The following is a 15,534-nucleotide window of genomic DNA, read 5'->3' on the forward strand; positions in this document are numbered from 1 at the left end:
ATGTTCTTCAGATACTTTATTGTTGTATATTAGTAGCTGAAACCCTGTGCTGTCACCCATGTGTAACTAGTAAACTCTTGTGTAAAAAAAAAAAAAAAAAAAAGGCCCAAATGGCTGATAAATTTCACAGTAAAAGACCAAGAATCTCAGTGATGCTTGAACCTGGTGATATTTAAAACAGAAAGAGCTCTCAACCAGGCTCGTATCTGTTTCCATCACTTTACATGACTCAGCAGAGATTATGGGCTTCAGAGTGACATGCAGACAGGTGACAATCCTGGACTCTTACTATAAATATAGATAAGGAGAGGAAAAGCAAAGGAGTTAAATTATATTGTTATTTAGGGCCAAGTTCTCCGAAGTAGCCTCTTAGGGCCCAATCATAATCGCCCCCAATGAGAGGTTTGCTATTGACTTAAATTAGAATCCACATGGGTTTTAAAATTTCAGGTGCAGTATAATAACTGTTAATGAAACTACATGAACACAGGTAACTGTTTAAAAAGGTAACATACTCAAATCCCCACGGCAACAATATTGCACCATTTCTTTTTCCCAAAAAGTATAAATCTGAAGGCCAGCAAATGGGTGCACATAATGAAATGTAGAAATATGAAAGAAGGGGCACTGTCAATCTGTTTAGGCCTAAAAGTGTATTTTCCTTGAAGGAAATTTTGTTCCATGGTACATCCTTGGGAGTGTTGTCAGTGTCAAATAGAGGGAAAGAAGCAAACTTACAGACTTCAAAGGATTGCAATTATTAGGTACATTTTTCTAAACTATATTTTTTTTTCTTAGGGTTTCATGGGACCCTAACATAACATCATCGGGGACCCAAACAATAATTTAAAGCCCTCTAAATCTCTTGTAATCCCCTGATTAGTTGGTACTTATTTATATGGATCTGATAACTTAAATTCCCCCAAATTAATTACTATAAAATTATTTTCTGCTGTATCCTGCCAGTAGGAGAGTCTCATAAAAACCAAGGGCAGGATATTTAAAGTGCAGAAAAGGAAGCCAGATATTGCCACAAATTTCATTCACTTTAGGGTTTTCTCCCGTCAGTCCTCCTTTCTTCCAAACTAAGTTTGGCAATTACTTGATTTACTTCCTGAGTCTGTGGACAGTCAAATCTCAGCAAGGGAATGATCATTAATGGAATGGCAGAAATGAACATTAATGAAACACTAATCATCCCTACTGAAATTGTTATTGTTAGCTCTGCAGGATACCAGTTGAAAGTGACAATATAATACAGGCACTATATGCTAGTGAAATATACATTAAAAGTATTTGGGATCCTTTCATATCATCAAGGGTCTCAAAATGCTTAAGGTTAAGAATATCTCTTACATAAGAATGGCCATACTGGGTCAGACCAAAGGTCCATCCAGCTCAGCATCCTATCTACCAACAATGGCCAATGCCAGGTGCCCCAGAGGGAGTGAACCTAACAGATAATGATTAAGTGATCTCTCTCCTGCCATCCGTCTCCACCCTCTGACAAACAGAGGCTAGGGACACCATTCCTTACCCATCCTGGTTAATAGCCATTAATGGACTTAACCTCCATGAATTTATCCAGTTCTCTTTTAAACCCTGACCTCCTCAGGTTGATTGCATGCTGAGTGAAGAAGAACTTCATAGAATCATAGACTATCAGGGTTGGAAGAGACCTCAGGAGATCATCTAGTCCAACCCCCTGCTCAAACCAGGGCCAATCACCGATTTTGGCCCCAGATCCCTAAATGGCCCCATCAAGGATTCAACTCACAGCCCTGGGTTTAGCAGGCCGATGCTCAAACCACTGAGCTATCCCTCCCCCCAAATAAAACTTCCTTTTATTAGTTTTAAACCTGCTACCCATTAATTTCATTTGGTGGCCCCTAGTTCTTATATTATGGGAACAAGTAAATAACTTTTCCTTATTCACTTTCTCCACACCACTCATGATTTTGTATACCTCTATCATATCCCCCCTTAGTCTCCTCTTTTCCAAGCTGAAAAAATCCTAGCCACTTTAATATAGGTCCCATATAGGACCCGTTCCAAACCCCTAATCATTTTAGTTGCCCTTTTCTGAACCTTTTTCTAATGCCAGTATATCTTTTTTGAGATGAGGGGACCACATCTGTATGCAGTATTCAAGATGTGGGCATACCATGGGTTTATATAAGGGCAAGAAGATATTCTCCATCTTATTCTCTATCCCTTTTTAAATGATTCCTAACATCCCGGTTGCTTTTTTGACTGCCGCTGCACACTGCATGGACATCTTCAGAGAACTGTCCACGATGACTCCAAGATCTTTCTCCTGATTAGTTGTAGCTAAATTAGCCCCCATCGTATTGTATGTATAGTTGGGGTTATTTTTTCCAATATGCATTTCTTTACATTTATCCATATTAAATTTCATTTGCCATTTTGTTGCCCAGTCACTTAGTTTTGAAGTTCTTCACAGTCTGCTTTGATCTTAACTATCTTGAGCAGTTTAGTATCATCTGCAAACTTTGCCACCTCACTGTTTACCCCTCCCTCCAGATCATTTATGAATAAGTTGAATGGGATTGGTCCTAGGACTGACCCTTGGGGAACACCACTAGTTATCCCTCTCCATTCTGAAAATTTACCATTTATTCCTACCCTTTGTTCACTGTCTTTTAACCAGTTCTCAATCCATGAAAGGATCTTCCCTCTTATCCCATGACAACTTAATTTACATAAGAGCCTTTGGTGAGGGACCTTGTCAAAGGCTTTCTGGAAATCTAAGTACACTATGTCCACTGGATCCTGCTTGTCCACATGTTTGTTGACCCCCTTAAAGAAATCTAATAGATTAGTAAGACATGTTCTCCCTTTACAGAAACCATGTTGACTTTTGCGCAACAATTTATGTTCTTCTATGTGTCTGACAATTTTATTCTTTACTATTGTTTCAACTAATTTGCCCGGTACTGACGTTAGACTTACCGGTCTGGAATTGCCAGGATCACCTCTAGAGCCCTTCTTAAATATTGGCGTTACATTAGCTATCTTTCAGTTATTGGGTACAGTAGCTTGCATCTCCCCAATGATTTCTTGGGTGAGAGACGCAATTTTTCATTACTTAATGTTGAATTATGACAGCAATGTGTCTACAACGCCTGTGTCTATTACCTCCTGTATAGCTTTTCCCACTGAGAGCTTTCTTTCAGAATATTCTTCCATCGCCAGTTTAAAATCACAGCCTCCTGCCACAGTTACTTGCTTCAATTCTTCCTGCTGTTTTTGCCTCTGTTCCTGTTCTAATGGACTCCTTGATGATTATTCACTGTAGAGGCAGCTGCCAGGTAGTGGGATATAGATGTTGTAAAGCCCATAAAGCACAGATATGATTAAATCAAGTTTTCATCACTGCAAAGCACGGGTTATCCTTTAAAAGATGTGAAGATTATTGTAGACAAACGCTTATTTCCTTTGTTTTTCCAAAGGGCTCACAAAGGAGAGATCAAACTAGGGAAAGGTCCATTTTGAAATTTCGAACATTGTGACTAACTTTTCAGCACGTCTTAGAGCTACAGTGGCTGGATAGAGCTCCTTCCCCATTGGTATGTACCGCAACAGAAATGTGTCAGCTGCTAGCTGGTGCAAAATGGCCTCATGCCTCTTAGAAAATATCTTCATACAGAGGGCTTGGGACAGAGCCACTGCAGGAGTTTCCAATGTAGAAAGCACTCCTGGGAGTAGTATTATGCCCTACCTACTGCAAGACCTACAGGTGTCCTTGAAGTCAGGGTGCAGATTAGAGCAGACTTCAGGATTGCCCTCATCTGCACTGGGGACCAATCTGACAGCCCCACAATTGGAGGGATGCATGTTTCCCCTCCCCTCAGGGCATGTGCAGAGATTAACTCCTTCCTCTCTGATTGATCAGTTTGTGAGGTCCATAGAATGGCTGAGAGCACACAAAGCCCGATCCTGCAGGCACCGCCCCCGCAGCTCCCATTGGCCGCAGTACCCAGCCAATGGGAGCTGCAGAGTCGGTGCATGGGGCTGGAGCAGCATGCAGAGCCCCCTGTCCCCTTCCTCTCCCCTACCCCCCCCCGGGACCACAGGAACATGGTGGCCAGGGCTGGCACGGGGCCTGCCATAGCCCTGCTGCGCTGCCAGACTTTTAGCGGCCTAAAATCTCCCGGTTTGGCTTCAGTAGCCTCCAGAAGATAGAGCTTGATTCCCTGGCGACTACCATCATTAGAAAGAGGTTTGCTGGAGTGAGCTTTGGTTGGCAGCCTTGAACATCTGATAATATAGGCCATGGATCCTGCAAAGAGTAACTTTAACTCAATCCCACTGAGTTCAATGGGTGTGTTTTTAAGCATAACCTTATTCACATGTGCAGCTTCTTTCAGTAGGAAGCCCTAATTGTCCATGGTCAATGGCTGCGGGTTCTGTGGGACCAGACTTTTGGAATCAATTTGAAGATAAATAAACAATGTAAACAGAATGTCCTTATGCAAATAAAAGCAAGTCATATGTGATTATTTGTTTTTGTTACTCTGTTTAAGCTTCAGAATAGTTAGCTGGTGCATGTGGAAATAGAAAAGTAGCATTAATTCATGGTGTATATTTAATTTATAGGACTAAAGCCACTTTCACAAACATAGAATGCTGATTAGTGCTACTGTTTGCAAAATAACTTGTGTTTCATTTTGAAGACACATGAAAAGATTCACAGCAGAAATAAACAAACCATAAAGAGATAGGCAAGATAGTCATTTGTAAAAGTGGAACTTGCATTAATAATAAATTAAATAAATGCATACAGGTATTACATACAAATGAAAATAGAATCTGTGTTCTACAGGGAAGCCTATTGATGGGTACAATGTGCAACTTCACTGTCCCTGCTGCTTTTGAAGTGTTTGACCTGAAGTGTCCTTTGCACTATGCTGCTGGCACAAAGGGAATGAACATAAAGCTGCCCTATTAGTCTAGTACTTAAGATTGTTCACATCACTGCATATTCCTCTATGAAATAGGTACCTCTTTCAGTAGAAACAACAGAATTCCATAATCTCGCAGTTAAATGGTTTACAGGTGTCAGCGTGCTAAGTATAGACACAAATTAATCAAAACAACAGTTTCTAATATTAAACAAAACAGTAATTAAGCCTATAAGCAATATGCACATACTCTCTCCTGTCACATAATCACTAGGGCTCCATGTTCTAGTGGTGCAAAAACAGGACGACTTCTAATTACTGGAAATCAGCTCAGGCTAAAAGAATGGGGAGAACGGTCATCTGATCCTGATGACTAGTTTACTGTGTACTGTATTGCATTTCATATATTCCCATGTGATAATTTTTACTTGGAAAGGGCCTTTCTGTTTACCAGTTGGAAGTGAATCTCTATGCTTGGACTTTCAAATTATAAATCCAGCTTTCAGAACTCTGTAGCAGAGCATGTTCTGCTCCTGCCTTCTTTCACCACAGAAACTTGCTCAGACTCCACCTGTTGGATAGCTACACCATGCTGTTGATTTATATTTCCTCCACCGACACCTCTATGGTTTTGTGCAGCAATACCATTTACAAGGTCCCTTGTATGCCTAGTCTCCAAGAACAGAGACTCCCTTTCCTGAAGCTCTTACTGACTTTAGCCTTAGCTAGCCCCACTCCTCCCCTCTGCACTTCTTTTCTGTGCCCTTTGTATCAGTTCTCCGCTGATAAGCTAATTAATCCTTTATTTCACCCATCCTGCTATCCTGATTAGCTAATTACATCCTCAATCAAACCTCTTTGGGGGAGCTAATTAGCATCAGAGTTTAGGATCATGTGTTAACTCCCTACACTCTGTCACAGACTCCTACAGGGCAACCAGATGGGATGCTAGGTAACTAGATTTATGGTATGTGTCCTTCTCTCTTGCATTTATTGAGCTACATTGTGTTTTGTGCTGTTGTATTGGACTTGGGATTTAGGACTTTTTATCAGACTCAAATTCCCAGGACACGTATTCCCTTACAGACAAAGGCAAACCTTAGAATTTCTGTGGCCTGAGGGCTACATCTCTTCTGAATTTTACATTATGCATAAATGCAATTGTTGCTCCTAGGGGAATTCTGTGCTAAAAAATTAAAAATTCTCCTTTTTCCTCCAACCCCACTCTTCAATCTACTGCATGAGCAGCTCTGCTGTGTTGGATATAAGTAGTCTGCTTTACAGGGACACTGAACATATGGGTGAAATCCTGGTCTTACTGAAGTCAGTAACAAAATTCCCTTTGACTTCAACAGAGTCAGAATTTCATCTATAGGGAGCAAGTGTAATGTTCTGATATCTGCTTCAAGACAAGCCTTGTCACTTTTATTTAGTTTTACACTATTTCTAAAAGCAGTGTCTAATAATGAATTCCTGAAGCATCACATCAGAGAGAGAGCAGTTCTTCACAATGCATTAGCTTTTTGAGATTTCAGAGGGCTTCTCATTAGTTGGAGTATTAAATGAAAATCCAGGTCTCTCTGTGAGTTATGTATTAAAAGGCCAAGGTTTTGCTCTAGAAGTGAGGTTTTTAGAGATGAAAAACAATAATGAGGGTCCCCTAGCTGAGCCCCTAATAACTATCTATCAGGCATTAATTGCTTTTTTCTATCCATTCCGCTAGTGCCCAAAAAAGTGGTAATTTAATGAAGAGAAAATGTAAGTTCCATGTAGGTGATATCAGTTTTTTCAAAATTCTTCTGGCATCACCCAGGTAACTCACCTTGCACATGGTTAATTCAGTGCTCCTGAGGTTCAAACAAGTAAGACACATTAAAATATCAGTATTCAAGTAGGAGACAGGGGCTGCTTTTGGATGCTGTTGGGCAAAAGAAATGATATTTTTGCCCCTCCCCAGCGAGAGGCTGGAAGAGATTCTGCATACTATGAGCCAGATCCTGAAGTCTGGTCTTTGTGTAACCAGTGCAGCTCAGGAGTGGGCTGTACTAATGTACTTTAAAATCACATTTGCGGTCCCCTGATCCTAGGCCCTTGAACACTGGTCCCCCTCCCCTTCCCAACTTATGCCAAATTCTAAGAGCCCCAGGCATCTAGGAATCACTGAGATACAGGCACATCTCAGCCATGTCCTTTGCCCCAGTCATGCCCAGCATTGGAAGGCAGCAAATGATAGGTTGGGGAAACTGGCAGAGAACTCTTTAAGCAAGTTTAATCAGCTTTAAAAGGTTAAATAAACAATATGGATGGGTGATATGCCCTATACCTAACCCATACGCTTCAGTCTGTTCAAGTCAATGTAGCTTTGCTGTACAAATATAGGAACCTGAGTAATGAGATTGGAGTTGAACTGAGTTCTTGGGGAACTGAGTGAAAGAGATATCAGGGAAACCCCAACACAGAGAGGCCAAGAACCTTGTTCCGTATGAGAGAGTTTGTATACGTGTCTTTCACAGAAATGGTCGTGGGTTCTCACGGACCGGTTGTCCGGGTTCGTTGGCAAGATTGAAAATACGGTGGGGAAGGATTCAATCACCTTCTGCATTTGGGCCTTCTGCTCTGGTTGAAGCTCTTCTCCCATTGGTACAGCTCGGGATACTGGGGTCACTGGTACTTGCGGGCTTAATTCAGGTGGATAGGGTGTTATTAGGAGTCCTTCCTGGTCTCTCCAGGCTTTCAAATGGTTAGTGGTTTATACTTGCATTTCCTCCTTCTTCCCAGGCTGTCAGAATTTGTAGTCAGTAAGTCCCACTTTTCTTAGCACCTCAAATGGTCCCTGCCACTGGGCCAGTAATTTTGACTCTGAACCATCGCACAAATAGCAGTACCTGTCCCTTTGTTATAGGCCTTTTCTTGGTTTTGTTGGGCTTTCAATATGTTGTTGTTGTTTTTGCAAGGTCCTCTTAAACCTTTCTCGTAACTGGAGTATGTATTGCGCCATGTTTATTGTCTCTGGTCCTTCTTCCGCCCATGCTTCTCGGAGGAAGTCTCAAATCTCCTGAGGCTGTCTCCCATGTAACAGTTTGAATGAGGAGAATTCTGTGGATGCCTGCAGAACCTCTCTGACACCAAAACTGGATATGAGTCAACAGTGTGCCCTTGTTGCCAAGAATGCTAACGGCATTTTGGGCTGTATAAGTAGGAGCATTGCTAGCAGATTGAGGGACGTGATCATTCCCCACTATTCGGCATTGGTGAGGCCTCATCTGGAGTACTGTGTTCAGTTTTGGGCCCCTGTCAAGGTTCCTTCCCCACTCTGAACTCTAGGGTACAGATGTGGGGACCTGCATGAAAGACCCCCTAAGCTTATTCTTACCAGCTTAGGTTAAAAACTTCCCCAAGGTACAAACTTGTCCTTGAACAGTATGCTGCCACCAGCAAGCATTTTAAACAAAGGAGAGGGAAAGAGACCACTTGGAGACGTCTTCCCCCAAAATATCCCCCCCAAGCCTTTCCTGGGGAAGGCTTGATAATAATCCTCACCAATTGGTACAGGTGAACACAGACCCAAACCCTTGGATCTTAAGAACAATGAAAAATCAATCAGGTTTTTAAAAGAATAATTTTAATTAAAGAAAAGGTAAAAGAACCACCTCTGTAAAATCAGGATGGTAAATACCTTACAGGGTAATCAGATTCAAAACATAGAGAATCTCTCTAGGCAAAACCTTAAGTTACAAAAAGACACAAAAGCAGGAATATACATTCCATTCAGCACAGCTTATTTTACCAGCCATTAATCAAAAGAAAATCTAATGCATTTTCTAGCTAGATTACTTACTAACTTAACAGGAGTTGGAAGGCTTGCATTTCTGATCTGCTCCCGGCAAAAGCATCGCACAGACAGACAGAACCCTTTGTAAAGCCCCCCTCTCCAGATTTGAAAGTATCTTGTCCCCTCATTGGTCATTTGGGTCAGGTGCCAGCAAGGTTACCTTAGCTTCTTAACTCTTTACACGTGAAAGGGTTTTGCCTCTGGCCAGGAGGGATTTTATAGCACTGTATTCAGAAAGGTGGTTACCCTTCCCTTTATATTTATGACAGCGCCACACTACAAGAAGGATGTGGAAAAATTGGAAAGAGTCCAGCAGAGGGCAACAAAAATGATTAGCGGGCTGGAGCACATGACTTATGAGGAGAGGCTGAGGGCACTGGGATTATTTAGTCTGCAGAAGAGAAGAATGAGGGAGGATTTGATAGCTGGTTTCAACTACCTGAAAGGGGGTTCCAAAGAGGATGGATCTAGACTGTTCTTAGTGGTGGCAGATGACAGAACAAGGAGCAATGGTCTCAAGTTGCAGTGGGGGAGGTTTAGGTTGGATATTAGGAAAAAAAGTTTCACTAGGATGGTGGTGAAGCACTGGAATGAGTTACCTAGGGAGGTGGTGGAATCTCCTTCCTTAGAAGTTTTTAAGGTCAGGCTTGACAAAGCCCTGGCTGGGATGATTTAGTTTGGGATTGGTTCTGCTTTGAGCAGGGGGTTGGACTAGATGACCTCCTGAGGTCCCTCCCAACCCTGGTATTCTACGATTCTATGAAATAGCAGTGATGGGAGCAACTGGTGCCAATGACAAGGATCTGATTATACAAATTTTTTCATAATCTCTTTCAGCATCCGATTGAACCATTCAACTCATCCATCCATCTGGGGGAGGAGGGGAAAACAGGTGTTCTTAGAGTCTTAACCTTTAACAGAGCACACAGCTCTTTCATCAAACACGACACAAAATTAGTTCCCATATTGGTTAGGATCTCTTTCCGTATCCCAGTCAGGTCAAGAGCTTCATAAGTTGGTCCATGATGCTTGCTACATTCATAGAGAGGAGGGGGATGGCTTTGGGCTATTGAGTTGTGTAGTCCAGGACCACCTGAATATACTGATACCCTGTTATGTTTTTCCTCCAGCAGCCCCACTAGGTCCATCACTATTCTTTCAAAAGGTACCCCCACTATAGGAAGCAGGTTGAGGGGAGTTTTTGGGGTCCTCTTGGGTCCTGCCAATTGACACTCGGGGTATGACATGCAGTAGTCCTTGACCTTTATGTGCACTCCAATAGAACCTATTAATAACCCCAAGTGCCCCCTGCATGGGATTAAGTGGGTGAGCCATAATACTTCTCTTTGATATCTTCTTGGTACAAGGAACTGTATTTTTGTCTCTTTAGTTCAGTGGTCCCTCTCCAGGCAATATAACTGTTCCCCGCTAAGTTCAAAGTGGGGCCATTGCTTTAGCAGCTGAGGGTCCACTATACCATTGACTACTGCCACTTGATCATAAGCTTGTCTTAGTGTCTGGTCATCTCTCTGTTCCCTTATGAAATCTGCCTCTCTGATTAGGAGCTCTCCATCCAATGGGTGTGGGTTCTCATTAGTCTTTGGGGAAGGGGTAGGGCCTCTCACCTGGTGGGAAGTCCCTTTCGTGGGGTCCTCTGTTTCATCCAATCACACCAGTTCCTTTGGTCTCACGAGTTCTTGGGCCTCCAGGAGCAGGGTGGCCCCCCACAAGTAGGTGATTGCTCCACTCTTTTAGAATTTCTGTAAGTATTTCCAGTCCCTGCCCAGGATTACTGGATATCCAAGGGTAGAAACTAGTCTTACAAAGAGGTTTCATGTATGTTTCCTTACCAAAAATCAGACTTGGTGGGGTTGGGTCATAAATCTCCATGTACACACCGGAGAAAGACAATTTGTCCAGGGGAGCCCTCCTTGCTTACCAGCTGCTCTCTGATCAAAGTCTGGCTGAACCCTAAATCAACTACCCCAGGCTTCTCTACCCCCTTGACCTTCATTGGGGCCATTATTTTAGTTGGGCCCCATTTTTAGGCCCTAATGTCAGCTGTCTAGGATTGTCCATAGTCATATTCCATAAGTCATATTCCATATTCGCAGCAGAAGTGACCTTGTTGCCCACATGGAAAAATGGCTTTCCCCAGTGGTGGTAATGGTTGGTTCATCACCGGGGGGAGTTTGGTCTTCAGGGTTGACCGCTTCTGTGGGTTTAGATATTCTCCAGGTTTCCATTCCTGGTTGAGCCATGGTCCTGTGGCCTTGCTGTACTCTCTGGCCATTGGTAACAGTATATCCAAGCTACAGATCCTGTCAGGCCTGCCTCCTTATCTAGTCCATGCCTTGGGGTGGGCTGGTCCCCTAATCCCAGCATAACTACTCCTCAATGTCTAAGAAGCGGGTCTGGTTGCAACTATTTAATTGTCTGTTAAATTTACGACTTTGGCCAAAGTCTCAGATCAATGCTTCAACCCTGAGTCATTCCCCCCAGCAGGGAGGATCTGGGTAAACTGTTCTATTGCCATCTACACCTGTATTCCAGCTCATGTCTCAGGTTGGAGTGAGCAGCAGCAGTGTTCCTTGAGTTTCTGGGCTACCACCTGGAGCCGGTCCCCTGGTGAATATTTCTCTCAGTGGGAATGACTACATGTAATGGGGTTCACTCACCACTGTGGTGCCTCCTGTTGGCTGTCTTGGGAATTAGCTCTGCATGTTAGTGTGCCCTCTTCAGGTGGTCCCTCACTGCCATCACTCCTGCTCTAGGACCAACATCTCTCCAAGGACTGCAGCGTCCTCTTCAGCAACACAGCCCTCCATCCATGCCACAAACTGTGCTCCCCACTTCCAGGGGACCTGCAGTCCACTGTTCAGCCACTTCCCTTAGTGGCTACTGCAGCGAGTTTTCTGGCCTCTTCCTTGTGGCCCCAGCATCCTCTTTGCCCTTGCCTCAGGTCCTCAGCCTGCAATCCCCAGCAACCAGCCAGGAGCTGTCTCCCACTCCCCTGATTCCTGCTAGCAGCACTGCTCTCGCCAAGCTGTTGGCAGTTCTCTCATCCCTCCAGAGACACAGTCCTTCCTCCGTAGGCTCCCAGCAGAGAACTGCCTTCCTCTGTCCTGCAGATCCCTCTTTGTATGGAGCTACTTGGCCCTGAGTGGCTGCTCCCTTCAGCCTTTCTCTTAATTAGCTGCCTCTGGCGCAGCCTCCCTAGGGCTGCTTTTAACCCCTTTTCTGCCAGTGAGGGGCAGCTGCTGCATCACACTGCGACACATTTCAGAAGCAAAGTCCAGATGAGCGTAGTCTTGCACATTGACTAGGTCTAGTCCCCTACATGCAGGCTGGGATGTCCCGGTCAAGTATGAGGCCAGCAGAATGGCCCAGTGTTCCGGCGGCCAGTGGGCTGCTCTTGCCACTTGTTCAAACATAACCAAAAATGCCGCAGGATCATCTTCCAGTTCCATCTTTGTAAGCTTTACCAACACGCTAGTAGTTGGGATTGGATTAGGGGCTCCTGCAGAAGGATCTGCTGCTCCCTTTTGGCTCTATGAGCATCAGCACCTGCTGAAGAAGATGCTACTGCTGTTCTTGTGGTGCTACCAGCTCTCGAACGAGCTGCTGCTTTCGCTGTTGCTGTATTGCTTGTTGCTGCTGCTGGGCGCTCATCTGCAGCAACAGCTGGTGTTGCTGCTGTACCCTGTTGCTAATGTCTCCATTTCCGTCTTTGTGTTTCCTCTGTCTGACTGATAAGGAAAGCTTTGCTGTTTTGTTTTTTTCTCTCCCTCCCTTTAACAGCGCTGGAACGGGCCTGCCCATGTTCTCCACCAGTCATAAACAGGAACACTCAGCACCAGTGCTGTCTAGGGGTCAGGCAGGGGTGTGTCCCCCTCCCTGATGTCCCCCTTTTCAGTTACAGTTCTGTCTTGTAGGGTCTGTCCCTTCTTTTGTGGCTCAGCCCCACTGGCTGGGTTACATATTCCAGTCCATCCTTGTTTGGGATATCCCAAAAGAAAGTCCAATCACAGAAAATTCTTATAGCACCCACAGGGCTTCAGGGCTTTCACCAGAGTTCAGGAACTTTGGGTCTGGCCCTTGAACAGTCAGGGTCTTCCCTAGCTGGATTCTCCACCCAGGTAAAGGCTCCTATTGTTGTCACGTCTTGTGGAGTTTGTAGGGGAGCCTGAGCCCATTCTTTCCACCAGGCTCTGATCCAGAGCCTAATGGTAGGCAGCTAAGTTCTGTACCTTGGGGTGCTAAGAAGCTGCCTACAAGGATCACTTCCTACCTAAGTCCCCTTTTCCCCCACAGGGTAAATTAAAGAATCACAAATAAACCTTCACAATCAATCACCAGTCTTTCCTTTGCAGGCTTTATCAGGTCTGTGTTGCAGGTTTCAGGCAATGAGAGCTCCTGGGCTGTATTTCCCCAGAGCTCAGAGCAGAGGGTCTGTTCCTTTCCATTGCCTGCCTCCTCTCAGCAGCTCTGCTTCCCATTTTAATCTCCACCTCCAGCTAGCGCAGGCTTTGAGGTTTGCAGCCGAGCAGGGCAACGTGGGCCCAGAAGTGCTCCTTAGCCCCTTGTTGTCCAGTGTGGGGTTTGTATCCCCATCACAGGCAGATGCTTAACATGGAAAATTTTAACCCAAGTAGTTAAAGTTTTTCAAGGTATAAGTAACTGAAAACAGGATCCTATAATGGAAAGTTTCAGGCAATGTGAATAATAGGCAGTGCTACCTGCACTACCTCTAATTCCCTTTAGGAAAACACCATCAACATCGAACTAGTTTCTGTAATTTATTTAAATAATCTTTTACCACATTGCTCTGGCTGGCAAGGAGAATGAGGTGAGGAGCATTTTCATGCTGTCAAATGTACAAATATCTGATAAGTTTATCCATAATTCTGGATTTTCTGGGCACTAATTGTGGTTTCTAATAATTACCCAGTGTTCTAGTGAGGCACTTTGTCCTTAAATCACGGATATACACTCTCATCTTTAACTGCAGCTTAATAACGTTCTTTTTAGGAAATTGTTGTCACTGAGACTATCAGATCTTTCAGAGCATTAGTCTCCTCTTAATGCACAGGAATTTATATGCTGTTCCATGTTGAAATTCTTATGCAGCTATAGAAAGATTTCTAGTTTGGAATCCGTTAGGGACTGATTCTGTTCCCTTTATTTGCAATGAATATGTCTGACTCCACAAGTAACCCCACTGAAATCTGTGGCACTGCACATGAAATAAGGTACTGCTCACTGTGACACAGGGGTGGCAGAACTGGCCCCTTAATGAGAAGCCTAGTTGCAGTTGCTGACAAGATTTCAAAGGGCTAGACTGTGGCCAGCACCTACACAAAGTGGTGAAGTCAGGAGTAAGAGAACTCTCCTTTGCACAGCCCAGTCACCCACCAAGCAGAAGGGCTGCTCCCCTCTAGGAACTGTTGTTCCAAAAGAGTGTGGGAGAAATGAGGTGGTGATGTCAGAGTCATAGATAGCTCCGCTGGCTGGCTGTGCTGAGGAGAGTGTGCTGCATGCCTCAGAAGGGGAGTCTCAGATTATTTCCCCCATGCAAGAGAAGCACTCAGTGACGCAACCTGCCTTTTTGAGCCATAATGCTCCCTTGTGCTTACCCTGGGGCAGTGCAGCTCTGTACCCCTCACAATGTAAGGCTGTGGTTGGCTAAAAGCCACAATTTAGCCCAAAAGAATTTACTCCTACCATGGATTAGGCCACGTATATAACAGGCTAATAAAGGATGGATGTGGTTGTTTCTCATACAAAAATCTTGTTTTTCCTTCTCCCTTGTCACTAAGGAATCGTAGCAGCAGAAGCAATGTAGGATTTGGGGTTGTGGATTTTTTTGTTTTCATGATGTCACTTTGTCTCTCCCCTGCCCCCATTCCCACCCAAACTGTAGAACTCAACCTGGAAGGGAATTATCTGCATCGCCTGCCTGAAGAGATGAGAACCCTGTTACATCTGAAGGTGATCAACCTGTCCAGGAACAAGTTTCGACACTTTCCTGAGCAGTTGACTACCTTGAAGGCTCTTGAAACCATCAACCTTGAAGAGAATGAGATTACAGGTAACCTAACAGGGGAGAGTGTGAAAATCAAGTGCCTTAATGTTAGGTAACAATAGCCCAGATGACATCTCAAGGACAGAATTTTGATTTATAGTAGTTTTCCTCATGTTTTCTATTAAGGGAGTTTGAATCAGAACAGGATTTTGTTTCTTAAATAATTATCTGCTACCTATTCCAGCAGTTTGTCTGTCATCGACTCACGGGTCTCATTTTGTTTCATCATAATCATCTCCAAAGCAACCAAATGTCATGCCACATACAGAGGATTATAGGCCAAATACAGACACATAAAAGCACATGCATCTCTTGACATTAGAAATGGAGAAGCTGTCCCAGCTTATATTATGTTTGAGCTAGTTAAGATCACTGACTCTATGCATAAGCAACAGAAGCAGATGAATGCTTAACAACAAAGATCTGATTTACTGGCAGAAGACTTTGTGATAAATGACAAAGGTATCACTGCAACTCACAGCAACTCTTTTTAAAGTTGGACAGTTCAACTGACTGGAATGGCATAACTTAGAGTTACCAGTTTAATACTATTCTGTTTCATATTTGTTCTGTGTACCAGCACTTCTCAGTCTAAAGACTTTCAGCATTAAAGAGTCCGTAGGAGGCCAAAATTTGACCTACCGTTTTTGTGTTCTTTGAAGCAGTGGTTCTCAATATTTTCCCTACTGCAT

General features: G+C 43.8%; 1 protein-coding gene across 4 annotated transcripts in view; it reads left to right on the forward strand.

Moving 5' to 3' along the window:
• The window catches only part of LRRC20 (leucine rich repeat containing 20), a 131,070-nt gene that overhangs the window by 63,700 nt on the left and 51,836 nt on the right, over positions 1–15,534 (forward strand). For all 4 annotated transcript variants that reach the window (XM_043552364.1, XM_043552366.1, XM_043552362.1 and 1 more), the window contains one exon: positions 14,681–14,848. In XM_043552364.1, the coding sequence (XP_043408299.1) occupies positions 14,681–14,848 (168 nt within the window). The remainder of the gene's footprint in view (positions 1–14,680; positions 14,849–15,534) is intronic.

Source organism: Chelonia mydas, chromosome 7, assembly GCF_015237465.2.
Source record: "Chelonia mydas isolate rCheMyd1 chromosome 7, rCheMyd1.pri.v2, whole genome shotgun sequence".
In the NCBI taxonomy this organism is placed as follows: Eukaryota; Metazoa; Chordata; order Testudines; family Cheloniidae; genus Chelonia; species Chelonia mydas.